Consider the following 20,765-nt stretch of genomic DNA (forward strand, 5'->3'; position numbering starts at 1 on the left):
GTTTTTGCAATTGTATAGTGATTATATAATTATTGCTCAGTCTCTTTATTAGAATACAAACAGAAAATACAGGAAATGTGTATGTAATATTAAAAACTGTATAAAAGTATAAGCTGAAGTGTCAAGTATTTAGTTTAAACTCCCCTTCCACTTGAGCAATGGCAGGAGCAGGATCTCTTAAACCTAAATGAAATTTAATCCTAATTTCTAATTCTAATCGAATGACTTCAGGACTTAAATAAAGTATATATAAAATATAAATATAAATAATATATATTATTATAATATATATATATATATATATATATATATATATATAAAATATAAATATGGATGGGCATTAAAACTTTGCTAAAACAACAAAACTGGTGATGGTGGCCTAGGAATTTTGCACAGTACTGTAAATCTACATTTAATGGTTTATTAAAGAAGCAAAATTATGTAAGATAGTAAGAAAGTTTCAAGTAACTTTTAATAGATTTTTTTCTTTCCCAATTGCTTTTTTAATACCTTTTTTTTGGGGCATTTTTGATAGACAGTATGTAAGGAGACGACCAAAAAGTAAAGGGTGGAGAGTGGGGTACAGAATCGGCAAGAGAACCTCCGAGAGCCAAGATTCAAACTTGCCGAAAGTGTGTCTGCACCATATGTCAGAGCACTGCCCACTACACCATTGCCCCCGACACTTAATTGCTTTTTATCGGTTTTACATTTTTATATTTAGGTTTATATTTTTAAAAATGTAAAAATAGCCAATTGTGTAAGATAAAAAAGTACTATAAAACGTAAAAAATCTTTTCATACTGTTTATTCTATTATATTTATCTACACAATTTAGTTTCCTAAAGCTGCACTCTGTAACTTTTGCCTTTATATCGTCATCATTGTTTAATATATAAAATTGAAGTTTTCTTTATGTACTTGTCTTTATGTACTTTATGTAAGCAAATTATATTTGACAACCAGGATAACGTATAGTTATGGATTACATCTTTTAACTTGAAGTAAATTGAGAAACATACAAAATTTTTTGCAGTGGGTGTAGCATGCAATGCATGCTGGGATATCAGTATAGAAACAATTTCTCATTGAGGGTAAAGACAAAGAAGCTATAAGAAAAAGAATAGATGGACAAAAACTCAGAAACAGAAGATCACTGACTTGTTTGATGCCACCTGCATTGGGCAGGGACAGCTGGAGCAAGACACTGCATGCCCATCAATAGTGTTGTTGCCATGAAAGCCACCCTGGCACTTCTCACAATGATCTCCTGCAGTGTTGTGACGGCAATTCTGTGTGTAAAAAACATCTTGAATTGTTCTATGGTTTTAAAGGGACACTTCACTTTTTTTGAAAATATGCTAATTTTCCAGCTTCTCTAAAGTTAAACATTTGATTTTTACCGTTTTGAAAACCATTCAGCTGATCTCCGGGTCTGGTGGTACCACTTTTGGCATAGCTAAATCTGCAGCAGGCGTAGTGATGCTAATGGTCTAATAAGGTTCAATGGATTATGCTAAGCTATGCTAAAAGTGGTACCGCTAGACCCGGAGATCAGCTGAATGGGTTCCAAAACGGTTAAATTCAAATATTGAACTCTAGGGGAGCTGGAAAATGAGCATATTTTCAAAAAAAGTGAGTGTCCATTTAAGCACATGCCCTAACTAGACATTTAGTATGTATGCAGTTTTGCTCCAATATATATTTTTTGCATTTGGGAAATCTTTGCCATGATCTAAATTAAGATTCATAAAATTGTTTTCTTTTTCCATGACATTTAGTTAACAGTATGTTGATTTCTATCTGATTTGGTAAGCAGAACTCACCACGCATATACCCGATCCATCCAGGCACTCATCAGAGTGACCATTACAGTTGCAGGGAACACACTTTCCAAGAAACAGTCCTTTAGTGTCCCTGTAGTAGCCTGGAGCACATTTCTGACAGGAATCTCCCAGGTAGTTTCCTGGACAAAGACAAATTTCTACATTGTTGGCATGGCGACCGGAGGGCAGGTTTTCAGCCCCCTCCAGCACAGCGGCACGCAGCGACACCGACTGGGCAGATTGAGAATGAAGCGCTCTGATCTGCAGGGACTCCAGGGCCACCAAAACCATCATCAGCTCCTCACGGGACACAGAGTTACCCGTCTGAGCATGCCTGAAGCTCTCCTGCAATGACAGACAGGATGCTGAAATTATAAGCATTGAGTGCTTGTGGAAGCGTTAGGTCTTCATGTACAGACATGTATAGAATCCTGAACAAACAGTACTTTAACAGGGTGGTCTTCAAGAAAAAAGTCGAAGGAACAATAGATGCTTTGAATATCTCCGCTTGTGGATAGATAGTGTATGATGTTGTTTTTGTGGCATGTGGTTATCTCCTCACCTCAACCAGATGGACAATTCCTTCATGGGGATCTTCAGGGGAGGGATATTCCCTCTCCATATACACCACAGTCATCTGATTTCCCTGTACACACACATACACACATTAACTTTCATTATGCATCTAAAGGAACATATTGTTGACGTTAACTGTGTTTATTTATCTATACATTTTATAAAGAATATACATATTTTAGAGAATCACTGTTTTCTGTCTGACTATCTCTCTACATGTCTGTCTGTCTATCTACCTGTCTGTCTGTCTGTCTATCTATCTATCTACATGTCTGTCTGTTTACCTGTCTGTCTGTCTGTCTATCTATCTATCTATCTATCTATCTATCTATCTATCTATCTATCTATCTATCTATCTATCTATCTATCTATCTATCTATCTATCTATCTATCTATCTATCTATCTATCTATCTATCTATCTATCTATCTATCTATCTATCTACCTACCTACCTACCTACCTACCTACCTACCTACCTACCTACCTACCTACCTACCTACCTACCTACCTACCTACCTACCTACCTACCTACCTACCTACCTGTCTGTCTGTCTATCTATCTGTTTACCTGTCTGTCTGTCTGTCTATCTATCTAACTATCTATCAACCTTTCTACCTGTCAGTCTGTTTGTCTACCTGTCAGTCTGTTTATCTAACTATCTATCAACTTGTCTGTCTACCTGTCTGTCTGTCTGTCTGTCTGTCTGTCTGTCTGTCTATCTATCTATCTGTTTACCTGTCTGTCTGTCTGTCTATCTATCTAACTATCTATCAACCTGTCTGTCTGTCTGTCTACATGTCTACCTGTCAGTCTGTCTATCTAACTATCTATCAACTTGTCTGTCTGTCTACCTGTCAGTCTGTCTGTCTATGTATCTAACTATCTATCAACCTGTCTTTTTTGTCTACTTGTCTGTCTGTCTGTCTGTCTTTCTTTGTATCTTACTATCTATCAACCTGTCTGTCTGTCTACCTGTCAGTCTGTTTCTCTACATGTCAGTCTTTCTATCTAACTATATATCAACCTGTCTGTCTGTCTGTCTATCTATCTATCTAAATGTCTATCAACATGTCTGTCTGTCTTTCTTTGTATCTAACTATCTATCAACCTGTCTGTCTGTCTGTCTACATGTCAGTCTGTCTGTCTATCTATCTAAATGTCTATCAACCTGTCTGTCTGTCTACCTGTCAGTCTGTTTCTCTACCTGTCAGTCTTTCTATCTAACTATATATCAACCTGTCAGTCTGTCTGTCTTCTGTCTGTCTGTCTGTCAGTCAGTCTGTCTATCTATCTATCTAACTATCTATCAACCTGTCTTCGGTCTGTCTGTCTGTCTATATATCTAACTATCTATCAACCTGTCTGTCTGTCTGTCTGTCTATCTATCTAAATGTCTATCAACATGTCTGTCTGTCTGTCTGTCTGTCTACATGTCAGTCTGTCTATCAAAATGTCTATCAACCTGTCTGTCTGTCTACATGTCAGTCTGTCTGTCTGTCTGTCTATCAAAATGTCTATCGACCTGTCTGTCTGTCTACCTGTCAGTCTGTTTCTCTACCTGTCAGTCTTTCTATCTAACTATATATCAACCTGTCAGTCTGTCTGTCTGTCTGTCTATCTATCAACCTGTCTGTCTGTCTACATGTCAGTCTGTCTATCTATCTAACTATCTATCAACCTGTCTGTCTGTCTACCTGTCAGTCTACCTGTTAGTCTGTTTCTCTACGTGTCAGTCTGTCTATCTAACTATCTATCAACCTGTTTGTTTGTCTACCTGTCAGTCTGTCTATCTATCTAACTATATATCAACCTGTCCGTCTGTCTATCTAACTATATATCAACATGTCGGTATATCTACCGGTCTGTCTATCTACCAGTCAGTCAGTCTGTCTGGCTGTTTGTCTGTCTTTCTACCTGTCTATCTGTATGTATGTCTGTCTATCTTTCTCTCCATCATAAAAACATACTACAGACTTTAACTGTTTTATATCCATTTATCTATTAGTTGCTTATAAAACATACTGTTTTTGAAAACTTTTAAAGCCGGTGAGTCTACAGCCTGGTACTGTACCTTAAGTATAACATCAGGACGAGAGGTTTCTGCCGGAAGAAAGGCATCACCCCGCATCGTCTGCGTGTGCAAGCGGTAGCGAATATATCCTCCGTAAGACGATACCTGCATGCACAAATTCAAAGCAGCTTACATGCAGGTTAAGACAAGATTGTATGTGTAGTCAAAGCCATTTTAAATAAACCCGTGTTCGATCAGATACTGTGCATCAAAGACATTTAGCACCAGACCAAACATTGTGTGTGTCTCCACTTATCAGACCAAACTGTGCATGTCCTCCACATTATAATGTGGAGCTGTGTTCGTCTGACCCTTATGATGCCTATAGCTTTAATGTGAACAGTCTGTCTGGCACCTTACTGTCTGAGCCATAGATAACAAAAGTGTTTAACCCATAACACCATAAATTTGGTTGAAACCCATCTCATGGCAGCTGCAATGATTCCAAAGACAAAGCATAGGAAGTGTCTACAGAAGATCAGATGATTACAGTTTTTCTCAGTCGCTTTGGTACATTTCTCGAATCATACTCACAATTTGCAAAACAGTAAGTGCATTTCTCACAACAATTTGTACAAATAGCAAAACATCATGGATAACCTGCAAAAGCTACTCTTTTACTCAAAATACTTAGTTCATCTCTCAAAATTAAAAATCTGTGTCAATGAACATGTCAGTGCCATCAGAATAACAAGTCATTGTGTCATTGTGTACGGATAAGACAGTCAAATTGTTTAGTCATGTTGTCAATATAACAGTTTACTCTGAAGTGATGTTCTTATGTAAACTATGGCTAAAGTTTAGACGACAAGTATTTTAATTGTAATTTACACTTACTATAAGTTATGTGTGAGTTTGATTGCAAGAGACTGGACAAAATTTACATTTACGCTTTTACTGTTTGTACTGTAATTCGTTGAAAGACCATGTCATTCCCATAAAGAAAGATAAAGACAGCACTGCAAGCACTGCATAGCATAAAGAGAAAAAAAAACAAAAGTAGAAATGTGAACATGACGGATGTCTAAAAGATGTCTAACCATAGCCCAAGAATAGATGATGCATATAACGTTACTTTTAGAACAATAAGAACATGTAAAAGAAATGAAAGCAAACACATTGAACACACTTTGCTTACATGTTGGAATATCATATCTTCAAGTTATTTTGGCAAAAATTGCATGTAACCAAATTCAAGGTTATTTAGGGTAGAAGTGGGTTACTCATAGCCGGACTATATTGGGTCAATAGTTAGCAGTCATTTCAACGTCTTGGTTTTTGCTTGCTGGGGACGTTTCTGTATGTCAGAGAAAGTCAAGATTCACCTGGGAGCAATTTACCAATTCAGGACAGATTTAGAAAAAATGTCTAATGGAAATGTATAGAAATATGTTTGATGATACCCTGTATTTTGACAACATGTTCAACCATTTTGCATGTAAAGACTTATACTATGAACTAATGCCTACATGTTGTGGGGGGTGAGACTATTCAACAGAGAATCATTATAATACATTTTGATCTACATGATATAAGCAACTGATAATGTAGGAAAAAGCAGAGAATTGTACATAATCATTTGCATGGATGTACCAAAGCATTTGCAACTTGTTCAAAGAAATGAGAAACTGCTTTTTTGATGTGCACAAGTGACACAATGATGTGAGAATTGAACAAGCAGTTTTGAGAATTTCAATTCTGATCTGAGAAATGTACCAAAGCGACTGAGAAAAACTGTAAGCCTCTGTACTTAGTTACTGACTAAAAGTGATGACTAACAAAGTTTTAATAGTTCTTAGATAACGCTACCTGTTAAGTAAGCACACACGTTTTTCTGTATATGACGATATATGGAGTTGACCAAATCGTGTTTTGATGCATAGACTCACTTTATCCCCGAGGTAAGCGCTGGGACCGAGCCAATGGAGTTCCTGTGAGACGTCAGGTACATCACTGAGATCGGCCTCTATTAGCTCTTGATCGTGGTGCACAGATACAGGCACTTCCTGTCTATCACTTCTTAACAGCACCCAACCACGCATATCCATGATCTGTAAAATTGATAAAGTGCAAAATGATTTATAGACTACCTAATTTGCATGAGGTTAAATGAAAATATGTGTCATGTATAATGTGCACCTCATTCCTGCGTTTATCAGAACTCTGGCAACGATCCGTGGCTCCAAAGCAGAAACACTTGGTGCAGCCTTTGGTGTTAGTGGGGTCCAGGTGGAACGTTCCCAGTTTGCACCGGTCACAGCGAGATCCCTCCACATTTTCCTGAGAGAGAAAGAGAGAGAGAGAGAGCATTCATTAATATAATTGTTTGTTTCATTACTTAGACTTTATAAAAAGTAACAGGCCTAATGGTATAAGGTGTAAGTAAGATAAAAATGGACAAATCACCTTGCATAAACAGTGTCCGGAGAAGGGGTCACACACTTCTTTCTCAGTTCCCGCCTCATTGCAGTTACATGGTCTACAGTTTGGAAACCCATAGAACCCCGGGGCACACCTGTCACACTGACGCCCGACAACATTGTTTTTGCACCTGGGGAGAGAATAACCGTGCATTAAAATTTTTGCAAATGATATGAAGTATTTTGACTATCCAAGAAACAAGATCAATCAAGCTTTAAAGGATTAGTCAATTTTCTTAAAAGAAAAATCCAGATAATTTACTCACCACCATGTCATCCAAAATGTTGATGTCTTTCTTTGTTCAGTCAAGAAGAAATTATGTTTTTTGAGGAAAACATTGCAGGATTTTTCTCATTTTAATGGAGTTTAATGGACCCCAACACTTAACAGTTTTAATGCAGTTTAAAATTGCCGTTTCAAAGGACTCTAAACGAATCCAAACGAGTCATAAGGGTCTTATCTAGCAAAACGATTGTCATTTTTGACCATAACAATAAAAAATATGCACTTTTAAACCACAACTTCTCGTCTTCCTCCGGTCCTGTGACGCTCCAGCGCAACTGCACGCAATACGTCATCACGTCAAGAGGTCAAGGATGATGTATGCGAAACTACCCCCCAGTGTTTACAAGTGTGAAGAAAGAGGACCGTTCTGACATTGTTGTATGTGGAATGATACTTATTAATGTCTTTGTGTCAGTTTATTGTTTAAAATGGTCCTTAAATGTGCGTTTCATATATGTAACACGTGACCTTTTGACGTCATTACGTGAGGTTGCGCTGGCTCGTCACACAGCCGGAGTAAGACGAGAAGTTGTGGATTAAAAGTGCATTTTTTTTTTCTTGTCAAAAATACAATCGTTTCGCTAGATAAGACCCTTATGCCTTGTTTGAGATTGTGTAGAGTCCTTTGAAGCTGCGTTGAAACTGCAATTTTAAACTGCGTTAAAACTGTTAAGTGTTGGGATCCATTTAAGTCCATTAAAATGAGAAAAATCCTGGAATGTTTTCCTCAATAAACATAATTTCTTCTCGACTGAACAAAGAAAGACATCAACATTTTGGATGACATGGTGGTGAGTAAATTATCTGGATTTTTTTAAATTGAATAATCCTTTAAGGTTTAATTTAATTCAGAACTCATAGCACCATGTCAGTGCCAACTGCAGCTGTAAGTGAGCCTACTGACATATGGGATGTGCCTGTAGCACTGTTTCTGGTCTCTGATATATGTCATGTCTGGGCAGAACCAACAAGCTTTCACAGTCAAGTGGGAATGTGACTATGGAATGTGACAGTGTACTGTGGAATTACACTGGGAAAAGCAAGACAGGAATTCCTTGCCATGATTGGGATCCCCTATTTATATATATTTCAATCCGGTAAAGAAAATTTGTATTCATCCATAAATATTGTCTAATATTTTCAACAAATATTTTCTAGACTATTTTAAGTTAATGTGAACTCAATGCATGACTGCATCAACAGTCATAATAAAGCAAAGCAGCGGCCGTAACAGCATCACTTTGTCTATGCATGAACATGCTGCTTCCAAGTTTGGTGTGCTTCCAAAATCCTGATCATATAAAAATAATCTCTTGACACTAACAGAACATCAGACCTCTGTGTTACAGGGTCCGTATGGAGACTGTATCAAAATAGTGGATAAACAGAAGAGAATAAGATAAAGAAAGAGATTATGATGTGTAAATTGTGAGAACTTGTGACATTATCGCATAGTGAAGGCATGACTGGAGGGATGCAGAGCAGATCATGTCTAGCTCGGACTGTGATGGAAAATTCCTCCCTTTGAATGTTAAACATTGTCTAATGAGGGAACACTAGTCTGATATAAAATCTCCTAAATATAAATACCGCAGGAATTTCTGCACTTTATCCTTATATAGACACTATTGTTGTGAAGAGAGATAGCAGTTAAGAATAACAGCCCTTCAGGCAGCGCTTCACAAAAAAGTAATCAGTTATGTTGTCTCCCTTGCAATCCAAAAGTGTAAAAAAACAGATGTATTCTTTACAGTAGAGCAGAAACACAGCAGTATTCATTTTCTGTCAAAATGACTGCAGTTGTGAAGTTTTTCTTTGGCAGACAGACCAAATACAGATCCTGAAATGTAAGTGTTGTGTAGGTAAGTAGTGTTGGCAGTATGTGTGTGTTGTGTACCTGCACTGGCCGTTGTTTGTGTCACAGGTGATGTCTTGTGAGGTGATTCCAGGTCTGGAGCAGTTACACATCTCACAGCCCACCAGAGGATGACAGCCAAATGTCTGTGGCTGACAGGTGACACAATCTGGCTCCAGGGTTCGTGGAGGACAGATACATTCACCAGTGATGGGCTCACACAAACGTGTACCACAGTTACATGCTGGAGAAGAAAGAATATCATCAATCCATCAAACCAACCATCTAATTTCTTATGTAACTATCAATCCGCTCATCCAACAAACCACTTACCAATCCATACATCCACCCTCCTAACCACCTATCCAATCTATTCATTTACCTATTCATCCACCCAATCATCCATCCATCCACCCACCAACCCATTCATAAACCAACCCACCTGACCACTATCTATTCATCTACATAGATCTCCAGACAATCATCCATCCATCCATCCATCCATCCACCTATCCTTCTATTCATTTAGCTTATATCCACCCACTAATCCACTCATTCACTTACCCCCACTCATTCAGACAACCAACCACCCACCTATCCACTCCCCAACCCATTCATCCACCCATCCATCCATCTATCTATCCATCATCAATTTATTAATCTATCTAGCCATTCATTTTTACATTGGACTATTTATCCATCCACTCATCCAACCACCCACCAACTCATCTATCCATTCATACACTTATCCAAACACCCACCAACCTATACCTCCATCCATTTATTTATTCAAACTTCCTTACATTTATTCAACCATCCATTCAACCATCCATCAATTCAACCATCCATTCACACATTAAACCATTCATCCCTCCATTCATTCATTCATTCATTCAAACTTCCGACCATTTATTCAACCATCCGTCCATCCATTCAACCATCTGTTCATTCAACCATCCATTTATCCATCCATTCAACCATTCATTCAAACAATAAGCCATTTTACCCTCCATTCATCCGTCCCTCCATTCATTTATCATCCATTCAACCATTAATTCAACCATCTGTCCATTCAACTATATCTCAACCATCCATGATCCATCCACACATTAAATCATCCCTCCATTCATTAATTCATTCATCCATCCATCCATTCATCCACACATAAAAACCATCCATCCACACATTTAACCATCCATCCCTCCATTCATCCATCATCAATTCAACTATCCATCCATTTATTCATCCATCCAACCACCTATTCAACCATCCATCCACACATTTAACCATCCATCCATCCATTCATTCATCCACTCATCCAACCAACCACCAACTAATCTATCCATCCATACACTTATCCAAACACCAACCAACCTATACAGCCAGCCGTTTACTTACCCATCTACTCCATCCATTCATCTATTCAAACTTCCATCCATTTATTCAACCATCCGTCCATTCAACTATACCTCCATTCAACCATCCATGATCCATCCACACATTAAATCATCCCTCCATTCATTCATTCATTCATTCATTCATTCATCCATCCATCCATCCATCCATCCATCCATCCATCCATCCATCTCCCCATTCATTCATCCATCCATCCATCATCCATCTATTTATTCATCCATCCATCCATCCATCCATCCATCGAACCATCTATCCACACAATGAACCACTCCATCCATCCATTAATCCGTCCATCCAACCAACCAACCACCTATTCAACCATCCATTCATCTTTTTGTTGATACATTCATTCATTCAGCCATCCATTCAAACATTAAGCCATCTAACTCTCCATTCATCCGTCCCTCCATTCATTTATCATCCATTCAACCATTCATTCAATCATCCATTAATTTATTAATCCATCTATCCATTTATTCATTCATCCATCCACACATTAAACCATCCTTCCCTCAATTCATCCATCATCAATTCAACTATCCATCCACACATTTAACCATCCATCCATTCATTCATCCACTCATCCAACCAACCAACAACTAATCTATCCATCCATACACTTATCCAAACACCAACCAACCTATACAGCCAGCCGCTTACTCACCCTTCTACTCCATCCATTCATCTATTCAAACTTCCATCCATTTATTCAACCATCCCTCAATTCAACCATCCATCCACACATTAAATCATCCCTCTAATAATTCATTCATCCCTCCATTCATTCATCCATCCATCTCCCTATTCATTTATCCATTATTTATTCATCCATCCCTCCATCTCCCCATTCATTTATCCATTATTTATTCATCCATCCATCCTCCATTTATTTAACCATCCATCCATTCAACCATCTATCCACACAATAAACCATCCATCCATCCAATAATTCGTCCATCCAACCAACCAACCACCTATTCAACCATCCATTCATCTTTTTGTTCATACTCACGTCTGCAGTTGGGGAAGCCGTAGTAGCCTGTGGCACACTGAGAACAGTCTCGGCCAATCACGTTGGGTTTGCATCGGCACTGTCCACCAAAGGTGTCGCAAGTGTCGCTCTCTGCACCCACCTCATGACAGCCGCAGGGCACAGCACCGTTATTAAAGAACGAGGACAGAGACGCAGCAGAGCTACGGCAGAATGGAGACGCTGTGGAAGGACTAAAATGAGAGAGAGAACATGTAAAGATTATAACAACACACACTAGGGCATTTAAACAGCGCATGTCCTTCCATATGTACAAGTATCTTACTTGATATAAAAGCTGTTTTGTCCACAGTTGCTGATGAAGTCATAGGATTTGTCCAAAAGTTCCTCTGACAAAAAGCTGGAGCTGTAACTGCTCTCCGGTACCACCAGAACATAGTCCTAAAATGTACACCAGGCAACCCAATGTCATCAACATGAAAATCAATTCACTAGCACATAGCATTTCTTATTGACAATAAGGGCTATCGTAGAGAGAGATGTGATATATCAGTATACTTATTTTAGTTATATATGTCAGGTACATTTTCTGCCCACTTTAAGTGCTGACAGACACTCACCAGCCACAATGTCCTTTTGTCTGGTACACGCAGGGTCACAATGACCTCATGGTCAGTCACATCCAGAATAATCTGGTTCTCCGACATAACAACACTACGACAACCATAAGCATGTGGACAGTATGATGTGTTGACATGACCTACAACAAAAAATAAGAGCATTAAAACAGTGGCACTAAGAAACACCAGCTAAAAAGCCCTAACTGGTTGTGCACATGCTTACCCTGCCAGATGCGTCCTCCGTTGATGTACACCTGGAGGTTGTAGGTTGGGTGCAAGGGCTGATGATAGTGCAAAATGAAGACATAACGACCCAATGTGTGCACACGTGTCGAATACACTACTGCATTCTGGGAAATCAAGGACATGACAATTATCACATAGGTGATTTACTGAAAATGACATAATCTAAAGTAAAGCATGCAGTGATGTGTACCTGACTGGGGTCCAGCAACATGTGTTCATTGTTATCAGCTGCATTTGGTGGTACGGAGGTTGAGGGTCTGTCTGCATAGAATGAGGGGTCAGGGGCTGAAGCCAAAACTGGCTCGGGCACAGAGGAGGCCTGACCCTCCTTCAGAACCAAAGACTGAGGAGGATCCTGGAAGCGAGACGGGATACAGGAGCCACTGAAGGATAGGGAGAAAAAAACACAGCAGGTTTTAGAGGAGAATAATACCTCCAGTATATAGACTACATACTTAGGATAATAAGTATGTGTCCAGTCGTATGTGTTTTCATTCACCTATCTGGAGAAAAGTGTCCATGTGTGCTGATGCAGTGAACTTTGGGCTTCAGGTACTCCATGGTGAACTCAGCACGTGGGATGAGGAACACTTTGTGCTGGAGAGGACATCAAACACACACACAGGTGTAAATGCTACATGTTTTTGATAGACACACTTTGCTTTTAATGGAAATCCTCTCACCAGGAAGAAACTGCTTATGTCTGCCATGAGCTGGATATCAGCCTCAGTGGAGAGAGTGAAAACCGCCACACGATTCATGTCGTCTACAGACACGGCGCGACACAGGAAACTACAAACACATAACAATTAGCCAACTCAACAATTACAAGGAAATACAGGATTATACATGCTTTAAAAAAAAAAAGGTCATGTACTAACTTGATATACTCCAACGTTCAAAAGATATCCTGCCTAAAAACAGTTAAAGGGACACTCCACTTTTTTTAAAAATAGGCTTATTTTTCAGCTCCCCTAGAGTTAAACAATTTACTTTTACCGTTTTGAAATCAATTCAGTCGATCTCCGGGTCTGGCGGTACCACTTTTAGCATAGCTTAGCATAATCCACTGAATCTGATTAGACCATTAGCATGGCGCCAAAAAAATGCCCAAAGAGTTTTGATATTTTTCATATTTAAAACTTGACTCTTCTGTAGTTACATCGTATACCAAGACCGACGGAAAATTAAAAGTTGTGATTTTCTAGGCCGATATGGCTAGGAACTAAACTGCCGTAACAAGGCTGCAGAAGGCGCAATGATATTACGCAGCACCCGAAAATAGTCCCCTTGGTAACTTTCAATAGCTGGGGACTATTTTCGGGCACTGCGTAATATCATTGCGCCTGCTGCACCCGTGTTACGGCAGCAAAGTCCAAAAAAGTTTAAAAAAAGTGGAGTGTCCTTAAAAAACCTATATTCATCAATGCGCGCGTGCACAGATGGGTGATTCCCGTGAAATTAGACTCATGAGGTGTCATGAAACATTTTGATTAAAAAAGTAAATGCAAAGTAAGAAAATCAAAATAAGAAGCATACAGTTACAAACATCTCTTCATGTATTATTGTGCACATGATTTCAAAAGACATCATAGAAACCAATTTTGTTGTTTTTCCACATTTAAGGGGAGAATTTTCATTACCGCAACGTGTCCATGACTGGATTTGGGTTCTTTGACATGGAAATATTTATAATTAAAAAATCTAAAAAATTAAAAGCTGCAGTGCATGTTATACTATAAACATTTACAGTAAAGAAACATGTGGCGTTTGGTGATCATTGGTAAATGTAGAGACAATAATAAGGAATATAAATGTGTCCAAGAAAAATTTTCTCATCCTCCGCAACACTTTTCAATCATTGTTTAAGCCCTCAAAGAACTAACATTTTCAAAAAAAAAAATAGTTGGAAGGGACATAATTTCTCTACAGATAAAAGTTGACATTTTGTTTGTCATAGTACCTAGACAACTTTTTAGTTCTCATTACCGAAACATGAGTTTGTAAATGCATATATTTAATGTAATATCATGTTGCGGTAATGATAATTTTTGATAATGATAATGTAAAAAATGTAAATAATTATATAGGAAATATTTTTTATCCTCTAAAATAATGGTTATAATAAGTTCAAACCTTAATCTTATTTGCAAAAAAAATTGGCTTCAAGGGCTTTTTAAAAAAAATCTGATGCTGGACACCTTCTAAGTCTGGATTTCGTGAGAATCACCCATACGTGCATGCACGTGTGCGCCCACACACATATTCTATAACTGCCGTGGTGAATTGATGCATTACCACCACAGTGGTAAAATACTGCCACCGTCACAGCCCTAACACACACACCTGTATTTGCAGTGTGGCAGTGTTATTTGTTCTTGGTGAGTACGTTCGCCTGGTGAGTTGACAGACACAATGAGTGTTTGAGGGGCTTCATCTTCACTGGCGTATTCCACCACCAAAACATAATCTCCAGGAACAGGCACACGACCCCGCAGCTGAACACTTATCTGAACACACACAGACATACATCATGCTAGTCATCACATTCATAGGAGTGTAAATTTGTGACAGCATCAAGGAAATCCAGTCCATAATCTATACTAGTCAACATTTGAAGTGGATCAAAACCTTTCAGAAAGTTGTCTTTAAATATTGAACAATACGCGTTCTTGTCTTAGGACAACTTTGATGAACTTTTTTGATCCACTTCAAATGTTGACTAGTCACTAGTGTATATATGGGATTAGGAATCAAAGTTTGATTTCACTCATTGATTTTAATCTTTGACATGATCTAACGCAGTCAAAATATCAAGGTTATATATTCACAAAATATTCTTTAAATTATGTATGATGAGTGGTCTGCCTAGGTAGCATTTTTCCAGGTGACTAGGTTTTATGACACAGTCTAAATGCAACACAGCAACGCACACACAAACTTACATCATTGCCGCTGCATATGGCCATGCTTGGGTGTCGAGGAGTGATCTTTTCATTGTGGCAGGGCCGAGGAAGATGATTATCAGACCTACAGTTTGCCTCATTTCCAGAGATAGACAGGAACTCATCCAGAGACAGATACATGTACTGCAGACAGCTGAACACAACCCAAAACCAATTACTTGAGTCGCTTTCTATACAACAGGTGTTGTGACGTACATTATGTACACAAAAAATAGCTACTGACTTTTGACTGGCATCCTGCGTTTGGCTGTATGTACAAGGTTCAGTCACTTTCAGCTGCAAGATGGGAGCTTCGTAATACGCGCTGGGCAGCAGCACCAGATAGTCCTGTAGTGATAGATGATTTTAAAAGTTTAATGCTTCTTTAGGAATGATCCAAACATTTAGTATAATGGACAGTAAGTCTTACCAGCAGAATACCCTCTGCCTCTATAATAACAGTCCAGGTGCCAGGATTCAAGACAAATGGCTCCACATAACTGTTCTGGGGCACGTTGACAAATGTGGGTTCTAAACTGGGTGCAAAGACGATTTGTTTGGACTGCTCAGAGCCTACAAAGATAAAAATAGAGATCTGGTTATCGTGGATGTGGTTAAGCTTGTGAAACATACAGTATGTCAGCACAGTTAATATTAATAAGTCAGAACTGTTAATGTAGTTAAATTACTGTTTTAAAACAATTAACAGAATTTTTTTATGATTTAAAAATATTTTAATCTGAAGGCATATGTTCAAATTTTGAAATTAGTTTATAATTTTTTTAAATTCTGCAAAAAAAAAAAAAACCTAATTTCTTAAAAAAGATTTATTTAAAAGGAATGCACCACAGTTTTTCAATATTTTACTATGTTCTTACCTCAACTAAGACGAATTAATACATACCTATCTTTTTTCGATGCATGCACTTGGATCCTAAGGAATGAATGGGGCTAGGCTAAATGCTAACACATTCACGACGCGCTGTACAAAGATTAAGTGCACGCATTGAAAAAAGATAGGTATGTATTCATTTGTTTAAGCTGAGGTAGCAACATAGTAAAATATTGAAAAACAGTGCTGTTTTCCTTTAAATAAACAGCCCATAACCGTGGGTTCACACCAGCCGCATTTAAGGTGTCAAATTCGCGTCTACCACAACTAGTTTGCCGCTTGAACATTTTGAGTTTACTCGCTTCATTCGCATGTAAAAGCCGTGCGTGAAATTCTAGTCATCGAGACATTATCGCGGAAATTCTCGTCATGGGAGGGCCTTCCATAGACTTCTGTAACTGTATTCACGTCACTAGTAGAGCAAGCTCCTGATTGGTTAACGCGGTGCGTTTTTCCACCAAAGTTCAAATTTTCCCGTGACAATCGCGTCTACTGCGCCACGCTTGCCGGGAAAACACGCGCTATTTGCCTTAAAGGGGCGGTGAATTTGTCGATTTTATTGTTTTATACTGTTGCCTGATGTCTACTTCTGATGTCCGCATGGTTTTTACATTCAAAAACATAAAAATCAATAAGTAATAGGCTATTTTGTAACATAGATTAGTGGCTGTCTGGAGAAATGGTTCGTTTGAAGGGGCGGGCCGCATTGAAGACCTGGACGTAAACACCCACTGCTATGATTGGACGGCTTCATTCCCCGTCATTACATGTGGGGAAATGTTTTAAAAACATTAATGTGATAAAAATAGCAGCCGAACACAAATATGTTTGAGCCACAAAAGATTCTGGGTGCTAAATATGATACACATAAATGACAATACGTATATTAAAGTAGAAACAAAACTCGATGTGACTAAATTACCGTATACAACACAGTAAGCGCGCATCAGAATCTAAACTGCGGCTAATAAATCCTTATCAATAACTTTGTATAATTCGATTGTGCTTGTGAGGTTGCTTTTACATTCACGTAATGTTAAATACCACAGTTATATGATAAAAAATAAGCTTTGTTGAGTGTTTGACCTTTCAAACGTAACTCGTCTAAATTACCGTATACAACACAGTAAACGGGCATCGGAATCTAAACTGCGGCTGATAAATCCTTCTTTATCAATAACACTGTATATTTCTACCGTTAAATTACAGTCGTGTTGTTAAGTGGTGTATCTTTATTAATCGTTTAATGTTTTAAGTACATTAAAACAGTCAAACATACGTGTTTAGACACGGATGTTACAACAGACATATCAAGCAATCTCTTCTAACAAAGCAATAGTGAAACGCAGTAACTTAAATAAAGTAAAATGTCTTACTGTGTATAATGCTGTGTCATTGTTGTCAGATCCAATATAAGTGGTGCTTTTAATCACAGTCTCTCTGCAAATCCAGCATCGACTTCTTTCCAAATAAATCCGTGTACACAAAGTTAACAAACACTCCCCACACGAGCTGGAACTTCTTAAAAAGCAAACTTTTTCCAGGCATTTAATGTTATGTTCCAAGCCTACGAATTAAAGTATTTAGCTTCTGTGTTGTTCCCACGCGGTTCTTCCACAACCGAAAATGCGTTTCCAGTCTATCATAACAGATCACCGCGTCAAAATAAAAGTCTCTCAGAAAAAATGTATTTAAAAGTCATTTTGGTTACATTTGTCAATCTTTAAAGACATATTTACTTGTTGAGACACACGTGTGTCACGCGAAGCTGTGGGCGGGACTTCAAAAGTGGTCCTTGTATTTGGCTATGGGGCGGTGCTTCAATTCTACTTTGACGTCATAGATTTCCGAATTCCACACTGGCTTGTTTTACTGGCTTGGTGCCAAAAACGGTTATATTTCAGTAGCACGGATGTTTTCAGTTCTGAAACTTGCAGGATGTTCATTTAAGTATGATGACCTCTTATATAACAAATTATCAAGTTAAAATTGAGTATTTGATTCACCGCTCCTTTAAACGCGTCTTTGTCCCAGCTGAAAATATTCAACTCAAGCAAAAAATTTGCATGACACAAAATTAAATCCCGCGAGTAATCTAGAGCGAGTAACATGATGCTCAACATTTGGTGTGTACGTAGCGTAAGAGCTCAGAGTAGATGGAAATTGTTTAATACTGTTAAAACATCTCAGAAGCTGCTTGATACAATGCCAAGAGTACGATTTTCCTAATTCTAGTCAAAGGGTGACCACGAAAATTATATAAGTACGTTGCTCTTTACAATAGAACAAAAATAAATGACAAATGTGACAGAAGCTGCATAGCTCTCAAAATGCAAACCTAAAACTAGTCCTTAACTTTACTAACCTCCTTTAGTTTTCCATATCACCAAGAAAACCATATGGTTTTGGAACAACATGTTGTTTTAAATTTTAGTTAAACTTTTACTTTAATAAACTAGTCAAGCATTCAAAACCTTATTTAGGAAACTGTGATCTTTTATCAAAATTAAAATGTGTATGCAATGCAATGAGAGTCTAGATTTACATCTGGTGAACCATGGACGTACCTCTTTTGCTGCTCTGATAGACTGTGATTTTACCGTTCGACACGACCGCCTGCGTGTTTATGTATCTGAGGATGAAGCGCGTGAGATACACGTCTGCTTCACGTACGTGCACCATCATTTTAACTGTATTCTGAGATGAAGGACAAGGTAGAAATGGGGAAACAGAGAAAAAGTGGGAAAGGGGGGGGGGAAGTGTAGAGCAAATAACATGGTCTGTGTTAAAGACCTTAACTAATTGGTTTTTGATGAAGGTGTGTGTGTGTGTGTGTGTGTGTGTGTGTGTGTGTGTGTGTGTGTGTGGATGTTATGGATCTGAGATGCAGGTTGTTGTGTCTTTAGCATAAGAAGAGGAGGATGAAGGAAGTTGGGAAAGACTTAAATCAATGAGAACAGGAAGTCACCAGTTGTCCAATCTCTGATAGGAAGCAAAGGACTGAGCAAATGGTTTCTCCAGAGGGAAAAACTTACAATTACCACACATGAAGTGCCTGCCGTCCTCGATCACAGAGACCCGCCCCCTGACGTCCATGCCACCGCGGTTCACATAGTGCAAGACCACATGAAACAGGTCTGGGGAGCCAACCACCACCTCAACAAGAACCCGTGGCTAGGGGACGAAAGATCGACCCAGAACAGACAGACAGACAGACAGACAGACAGACAGAAAGAGACAAATGCAAGCTGTTGCTTAAAACCACCACCAGCATCATAGCACCCAGCCAATCAAAGAGCCCAATATATGCAAGCCAAAACCTTAATCAAAGCCCTTAGCAAAGCCAAAGAAACAGCACAAATGACACAACTTAGCATCTGTATGTATGTATTGTGCAGGGCAAATATTGTACACACATGCATAAAAATGGCATAAATAAATAATTTCAAATTAAATTCTAAATAATACAATTTGTGATTATATATATATTTTTTTCTTTGTGATGTCTGTGTGTACATATGTCTCACCTGTATAGCAGACATCTGTGCGTACCCCCTCCAGCTAAAGCTCTCAAATTCCAGAGGATTGTAACCAAACCTCACCGAACGCCCATCCATGGTGGTGCCATCCTCCACCTCAAACTTCATGTGGTGCAGGTCAGGGAAATAATGATCTGGCCGAGGTCTAAACAAACACAGATTTAACAGTCACTCACATTTATAAACTTTACACAATTTATAATTTGCGCGTGATACTCACTGGTTGCATTTGGGTCCCTCCACATTGGGCCTGCACCGACAGCGACCATATCTGTCATCACACGCCTGTCCAACTGAACCTCCGATGTCACACTGACAGCCTACGCATACAACAGAGACTATGATTAGACTTTATCTCCTTTTTGATACATTTATAATCCATTTTTTTGGCTGATTTTGTACCTTGGCACCCAAAGTAGTTGTCTTTTTGCAGATTGTAGTATCCTTCTTTGCATACGGAGCAGGTTCCACTGCACACGTTGGGTTTACAGTAACACTGGCCGGTACTCTGAAACACACAAAAATACATATTTAATATAAGTGTGTTCTTTTAAACTCCTTTGAAAGATGATAAAATTATTGACGGTATGAAAATGATTTTGTACCTGAGTGCATTCTGCTACTCCGCTCAGAGTTCCTACTGTATTACAATCACAAGCTAGAAAACAGACAGAGTTCACATTAACACTTAAAATCTATATGTATATGTGACCCTGGACCACAAAACCAGTCATAAGTTGCACAGATATATTTGTAGCAAAAGCCAATAATACATTGTATAGCAATGCTGACATTGCGGGCACGCACGTCGAAATTCTTAGGCATAAAATCTGTTTCCGCCCGCGTGGGACTTTTACAATGCGTGGCATGCAATATCCAATCCTCGTCACATGGTTGTAGTATGTTTTCACTAAATACAACAATATATATGTCAAGTCTGACCGTCGGAAGCGTTTGATATTTTGAGCTTGAGTTGTTTTTACTTAACAACTACTGTTTGAAAATTTTTGTCATTTCAACCTGCTTCCACTAAAGTTGGGACTCTAATGAAAGGTAGGTGGACCAAAATATATATATTTTA

At 38.5% G+C, this 20,765-nt stretch overlaps 1 protein-coding gene across 3 annotated transcripts in view; it reads right to left on the minus strand.

Annotated features, from left to right (window-relative positions):
• Positions 1–20,765, minus strand: part of lama5 (laminin, alpha 5) — a 104,232-nt gene that overhangs the window by 34,597 nt on the left and 48,870 nt on the right. The window contains exons 19-42 of one of the 3 annotated variants that reach the window (XM_065286204.2): positions 20,290–20,342; positions 20,087–20,192; positions 19,905–20,004; positions 19,673–19,829; positions 18,713–18,842; positions 15,684–15,826; positions 15,498–15,601; positions 15,254–15,407; positions 14,655–14,818; positions 12,992–13,100; positions 12,808–12,905; positions 12,499–12,691; positions 12,286–12,412; positions 12,063–12,202; positions 11,768–11,883; positions 11,464–11,675; positions 9,078–9,279; positions 6,881–7,025; positions 6,614–6,754; positions 6,364–6,525; positions 4,475–4,579; positions 2,389–2,472; positions 1,827–2,171; positions 1,162–1,292 (exon numbers count right to left, since the gene is read on the minus strand). In XM_065286204.2, coding sequence (XP_065142276.1) covers positions 1,162–1,292; positions 1,827–2,171; positions 2,389–2,472; positions 4,475–4,579; positions 6,364–6,525; positions 6,614–6,754; positions 6,881–7,025; positions 9,078–9,279; positions 11,464–11,675; positions 11,768–11,883; positions 12,063–12,202; positions 12,286–12,412; positions 12,499–12,691; positions 12,808–12,905; positions 12,992–13,100; positions 14,655–14,818; positions 15,254–15,407; positions 15,498–15,601; positions 15,684–15,826; positions 18,713–18,842; positions 19,673–19,829; positions 19,905–20,004; positions 20,087–20,192; positions 20,290–20,342 — 3,421 coding nt within the window. Of the gene's footprint in view, positions 1–1,161; positions 1,293–1,826; positions 2,172–2,388; positions 2,473–4,474; positions 4,580–6,363; positions 6,526–6,613; positions 6,755–6,880; positions 7,026–9,077; positions 9,280–11,463; positions 11,676–11,767; positions 11,884–12,062; positions 12,203–12,285; positions 12,413–12,498; positions 12,692–12,807; positions 12,906–12,991; positions 13,101–14,654; positions 14,819–15,253; positions 15,408–15,497; positions 15,602–15,683; positions 15,827–18,712; positions 18,843–19,180; positions 19,320–19,672; positions 19,830–19,904; positions 20,005–20,086; positions 20,193–20,289; positions 20,343–20,765 lie in introns of all 3 variants that reach the window. The other 2 variants (XM_065286203.2, XM_065286202.2) reach the window with 2 other exon arrangements.

This window comes from Paramisgurnus dabryanus, chromosome 21 (assembly GCF_030506205.2).
Source record: "Paramisgurnus dabryanus chromosome 21, PD_genome_1.1, whole genome shotgun sequence".
NCBI lineage: Eukaryota > Metazoa > Chordata > Actinopteri > Cypriniformes > Cobitidae > Paramisgurnus > Paramisgurnus dabryanus.